The sequence below is a fragment of the Apium graveolens genome, chromosome 9, assembly GCF_009905375.1.
Source record: "Apium graveolens cultivar Ventura chromosome 9, ASM990537v1, whole genome shotgun sequence".
Taxonomy (NCBI): Eukaryota; Viridiplantae; Streptophyta; class Magnoliopsida; order Apiales; family Apiaceae; genus Apium; species Apium graveolens.
Window position 1 is genome coordinate 139,572,544 of NC_133655.1, and position 5,960 is coordinate 139,578,503.

General features: G+C 36.6%; 1 protein-coding gene across 3 annotated transcripts; it reads right to left on the reverse strand.

Moving 5' to 3' along the window:
- Positions 1 to 920: 920 nt before the first annotated feature.
- On the reverse strand, positions 921 to 5,667 carry LOC141683737 (uncharacterized). Of its 3 annotated transcripts, none has more exons than XM_074488491.1 (3): positions 2,049 to 5,667; positions 1,911 to 1,968; positions 921 to 1,143 (listed from the first exon to the last, which is right to left on the reverse strand). In XM_074488491.1, the coding sequence occupies exon 1, from the start codon at positions 5,478 to 5,480 to the stop codon at positions 2,433 to 2,435; it is 3,048 nt and encodes a 1,015-aa protein (XP_074344592.1). In that variant the 5' UTR covers positions 5,481 to 5,667; the 3' UTR covers positions 921 to 1,143; positions 1,911 to 1,968; positions 2,049 to 2,432. The 3 variants fall into 3 exon arrangements, with proteins under 3 accessions (XP_074344592.1, XP_074344591.1, XP_074344590.1); XM_074488490.1 differs by having other exon boundaries at positions 921 to 1,228; XM_074488489.1 differs by having other exon boundaries at positions 922 to 1,228; positions 1,911 to 5,667.
- Positions 5,668 to 5,960: the final 293 nt, after the last annotated feature.

Consider the following 5,960-nt stretch of genomic DNA (forward strand, 5'->3'; position numbering starts at 1 on the left):
CACTATTATATTTAACTTTACATGAGAAAGAGAGAAGTCGTATGAAACTGGCATGCATCCTGGCTCCCGAGACTCTTTCATAGAATTCCAACAATTTCTCCCGCTCCTCAAAAGCCCACAGGAAGAGATAAATTGAGAAAGTAACTATATATCTTTCTGAAGGCTAAATTATATTTTTGTCACTTAACTGAAGCCAAATTTGTAAGTTGATCATCAGACTCAAGAAACAATCAAATGTATAATTCAATAAATTAAATATTGCAGTCCAGTCACTAAACAATAAAAAACTTGCACGTTCGAAGTTGAGTTTGACTTTTACGATAGTCCTTTAAATATTAGTTTATCAACTCCTTGTCACTTTTTACGCAAGAAATGATGTGTTAATTACAGATTTAAATAGAAAAGATCATTCAACTTATTGTCAAACTTGCAAGTAGGTTATGGACTCAATAAACTTACAATTTGATCATTCAGCAAAAAAAATTATATTTTATAAAACAAATGACACTCTCTCGATCTTTTATTATATGATATTTGAGTTTTGTGCAGACATCTCAATATATTTGGCCGAGTAATTAAAAAAATTAATTTTTAAAATTTTCTTATTATAAATTATAAATTTTTTAATTTAGATGATCATTTGCAAGTCGGGTCTACCTTAAGTAAAATTTTGATCCCCTGAAGAGCCACGCATTATTTTTATGTTTGATTTTTAACGTTTTTCAACCAAATGAACTTGATCAAAAGTTTTAAATAGTTTAGTGGTTTGACTCCAAGCTTTTTGAATTAAATGACCCACTTACAATTATTAACCCATTTTACATAACATAACGAAATACTAGTAATATTTTAATAATATTATTAACAGAACACCAAAATCAACGCTTAAACTAAATATTTTCCGACTTAAACATGAAATTCTGAAATATTACGAAAAGCCAAATATATTGATTTTAGGTTTAATATTTTCCTAGCAGTAAATTTTGGTCTTATGGAGAAAAAGCTAGCTGCAAGACTGTTGCAGAAGAACCGGAATGAAAACTGAAATGGTTAACAGTGAATCGTTACTTACGAACAGAGCTAGGAAACTTGTGAAATTGCAGCAGTGATTATAATCCATTCCACGCAGAATATACCGCGGTTCTGTGAATACAAAGCAATGTTGTGACTAGTAATGAACAAAGGGTTCAGTGTCAAGTTAATGATAGATCCAGGATGTAAAGATTTGCTGCGAGAAAAAAAAGGATGTAAAAATGACAAGCTGAGAGATGGTCTAGGATGTAGATACAAGAACTATATATTGGAGAATTCTAAATTAGCAACCAATCTTAAAATGCAACCTATGGCTTTCTATGTTTCTGTCAAAACCCAACCCAAGAACATTGTGATTTCTGTTAAAGATATTGTACAAGTCACAATGTGACGCCTAAACAAGGACTGGATCCTTTTGCAGTCTTGCTTATTTCAAACAGATATTTCGCTATACATCTAACAACTCTAAAACAAAATTAAAACCCAATGAAGAAAACCAGATTTTATTTCTACTAGATTTTATTCTCTAGTCTCCACAGAAGCTCTCATATAAAGTCCTTGAGAAAAGAATATTACGCCAAAAAGAGATCTCTAAAATATAGCCCAATAACATGCCTTTTTATTCTATAATACTTAATCCTAGATTCTCTTAATGGTTTACAGTTCGTAACAATCAGTAAAAAAGTTTATAGAGTTCAGTCAAAAAAAGCACCACGACTACAAAGCGTCAAAACTTCACACAAACAATGTTGATTTGGGTTGGGGGGGGGGGGGGTTAGCTAACACAAAATATATATTTTAATTTGATATTAATATCCTTCCATCCCTCCCTCTTTCATGTCCTATGATGTAGTACAGACTAAAATCAGTTCAGTTACCTTCGTGACATAACCTGGATGTGCTTGGAAATGGCTGTCCAGAAGGCAGAAGCTGAACCTGACAAGAAATTGTGTTGATTATTCTTTAATAGTCCTAAATTTATTTCAGCTAGTATGAATGGAACCAGCATCCCATACCAGAGCCACAAATTCAAAGATCGCTTTGATATAAGATTGCCACTAATAAGCAACTTGCACTGAAACGTGCATAACAACTCCAGAAACTGAATCCTTTTCATGTTCATAACTAAGTCTGCTAAACTTGTAGAGTGTAGAACCCATCCAGACTTACTTCCATGCACCCTCCATCTTTTATGTTCTACAATGTAGTAAAGACAGAAATCAGTTCAGTTACCTTCATCACATACTTTGGACTATGGTTGGACAGGGTTGCTCAAAAGCTGAACCTTGTAAAAAATTGTGTTGATTTTTCTTTAATAATCCCAACTTGATTCTTTTCAGCACAATATGAGTGAAATGAACAATCGGTACCAGAGCCACAAATTCAAAGAGCACTTGCCTCTAATAAGCAACTTGCTCTCGAACATGCATAACATCTCCAGAAACTATATCCTTTTTACGTTCATTAGTTAAGTCTGCTAAACTTGTAGAGTGTGGAACCCATCCAAACTTCACCATACTTTTCAGAACCAGAGCTACTTTGTCCTCATATTTTGAATTATATAGTCCATGAACTACAATCTTACAAGTAGCAAAACTAAGCATTAGCCCTTGTTTCCCTATACTGTCAAGCAATGAAATAACTTCAGAGAATTCTCCCATCTTACAGTGTGTATTTACTAATACTTCATACACATCTCTGCTGAATAGCCCGTTCTTCACCAAGTCATCACAAAATTTAAAGGCGCTGCCATAATTTCCTTCCCTGAGCTGACTATAAACCACGCTCTTGACAATATCATCAAGTTCAATGCCCTTATTTATCATTTCCTCAAAACGTAGAGCCATCCTTGACTTTTCCCCTATGTTGTTATAACCCTGTAACAGGGAGGTATAAGTTACAACAGTCGGCACAATATTTTTCTTTTGCATCTCCAGTAAAAGCTCTTCTGCTTTTTCAACCATCCCCTTCTTGCAGTGATAGTCAATTAAAGTTGTGAAGGTAAAATGATTAGGAACGATTTGCCTAGCAACCATGTCGTTAAATAACTCATTTGCTTCAGTCAGTTTCCCTGATTTGCAGTAACCATCAATTAAAGTGTTATAATTGATAGTAGATGCAATATACTTTTCCCTCATGCAGTCAAACAACGAAAGAGCCTTCTCCAGGTCTCCCTCTTTACAGTACCCACTGAGAAGAACATTATAAACAAAAGCATCTGGTTTAATCTTCCTAGATGACATGTCTTCAAATAACCTCAATGCCTCGGAAAGATTTCCCGATTTGCAATAACCATCCATCATTGTAGCATAAGTCACAACAGTGAGTCCCAAACCTTTTTCAGGAATACCATCAAATATTTCCCTAGCCTTTTCAATGTTACCTGATTTGCATAGACCATTAATTAAAGCATTGTACGTAAAAATGTTTGGAGTAATTCCCTTTTGACACATATTGTCCAACAGTTCGAAAGCCTGATTAATATCACCTTCTCTACAGAATCCAGAAATGAGAGAGCTGTACGTGAAAACATCAGGGACAAGACCCTTTCCCTCAAGTTCGGAAAATACACCAACTGCTTCCTGCAACTTTCCGGTCCTTGCAAGGCCGTGAATAAGTACAGTGTACACTTGCAGATCAGGGATCACTCCTCGTCCAAGCATTGATCTAAATATAGAGAAGGCTTCTACGATATTTTCGTTTTTGCAATGTCCATCAATAAGAGATGTATATATGACTTGATTTGGCACTATACCACAGTCAAGCATATTGCGGAAGTACATGTCGGCTGTCTGCATGTCTCCACCCTTGCAGCATCCAACTATAAGAGCACCATAAGTGTATCCATTTGGACTCAATCCCCTCTCCGTAATCTGTCCTAAGTAAGTCTTGGCTTCCTCCATCCTATTTGCTCTGCAGAGTCCATCTATAAGGCAATTATAGCAGAAGACATCAGGTACGATGCCTTCGTCACCCATCTTGTTCAAAAGCTTTATTGCCTCTTCGATCTGGCCCTCCTGAATATAACTTTTCATAAGATTCGTGCAAATAATAACATTTGGTTTTAAACCTCCTAAAATCATGTTATCGAGTAATTGATAAGCCCCTTTTAGATCTCCAAATTGGCAAAGCCCATTTATAATCACAGAATAAGTGTATGTTGAAGGCACCATGTCATTTTCCTTCATCTCGGCCAACAGCTCCTTGGCCTTAACAGTGTTCTTCTCTCGTGTATAACCCTCGAGTAATAAATTGTAAATCCTGATATCGGGTCTTATACCCGCCAGAATCATCTCATTCAGAATATCAACTGCCTTCCCCATCTTACCAGCTCTACAGAACCCATTAATTAATGAGCTGTATGTCACGAGATTTAACTTAATTCCATTAGAAGCCATCTCATCTTTGACTTTAGAAGCCTCGTCAAGATCACCTTGTTTCATGAACCCGTCCAACAAAGCAGTGTAAGAAAAGTGATTGGGACTGACACCTGCAGTATGCATTTCTTGCAAAAACAACTTTGCCTCGCTTGATCGCTTCTGTTTACAAAATCCATCTATAAGTAAGGTATAGGTGTAGCCATCTGGCACCAACCCCTCACTGAGCATCGACTTCTTCAAATTTAATGCTTCATCGACAAGACCAGCTTTACACAACCCACTAATAACCACATTAAACGTAACCAAATTCGGTTTACAACCCTTTTCATTCATCTCTAAAAGAATCCTTCTAACTTCTGCTACATTCCCTACCTTACAATGAGCACCAATAACAGTCGTATAAGTATAAATATCAAAACCAATCTCGGCTTCCACCATCCCACCATAAACCTTCCAAAACAAATCCATTCTATTATATCTCAACAAATCTTTCAAAATATTATTACAACACACCACGTGGGGACGAAATTTACTACTAACCACCAAAAACACACTAACAGCTTCATCCAACAAACCCCTTTTCTGATAAGCACTAATTAAAACATCAAACACTTGATTATCAACTTTAGACCCATCATCATAATCTCTACAAAAACCAACAATACAATCCAAAACTGCGGAAAACGGCACACGGGTACTAATCATTTGCTCTAAAACACCACTAGCATTTAAAAACTGATTGGATTTACATAAAACAAAAGCAAGAATCAAGAAAGATTTTGAAATTTGAGGAGTACCCATTTGCTGAGAAGACCAATTGAAGAAATGAAGGAGAATCTTGGGATCAAAATCAATGTTTTTGTGAAGAACAGATCGAATCACATCTGGGTTTAGTTTTCTTGGGATGTGTGATGATTCTAAGTAGAATTTCCAGTTGTTATGCTTCAAGATTTTGGTGATTTCCCCAATTGTTGCATCCTCATTTTGAGAACAGAAAAGTCTTGTTTGTTTGATAAAGTAGACATTTTTATGAGCCTTTTTGTGCAAGAATAACCTCCTCATTTTCATCAAGAATTTGAATTAGATACAGTACAGAACGTGTATGAGTATGATTAGCAGCTTGTTTTAGCAGGTGGAGGAAGAAAAGAAGTTTAACAGATGAAATAAAGGTAGCGCGACTGTGAGACTCCTCACTGGGGGATGACTGATGAGGATGCTACTTCATACTACACCATACTACACATGACTGCTACAAGGCCGGGCAAGGGCCAGACTCCTAACTCAATTCAGTCCCGCACACTACTAGTCCTAACTGGTCAAGTCCCGCAAAATTCAATCTTAAAAAAATCCCGCACGTGAGACACTTGCCTGAACACATGATAGGGACAACTGTTACCCATCAATCATGAGAATAATCAGAGCACGTGTCAGAGGATCCTCAGAACATTCTTCGACAAGTCCCGCGTTGCCACGTGTAAAGCATCCACTCCAGCCAGGTGTCCTCCGCTCCTACAACCAACAGATACGGTTCAAAGGTACCAACCCCAA

What these genes read in the sequence shown, in the direction of transcription:
- LOC141683737 (XM_074488491.1), bottom strand. Translation starts at nt 5,480, where the DNA reads ATGAAAATGAGGAGGTTATTCTTGCACAAAAAGGCTCATAAAAATGTC.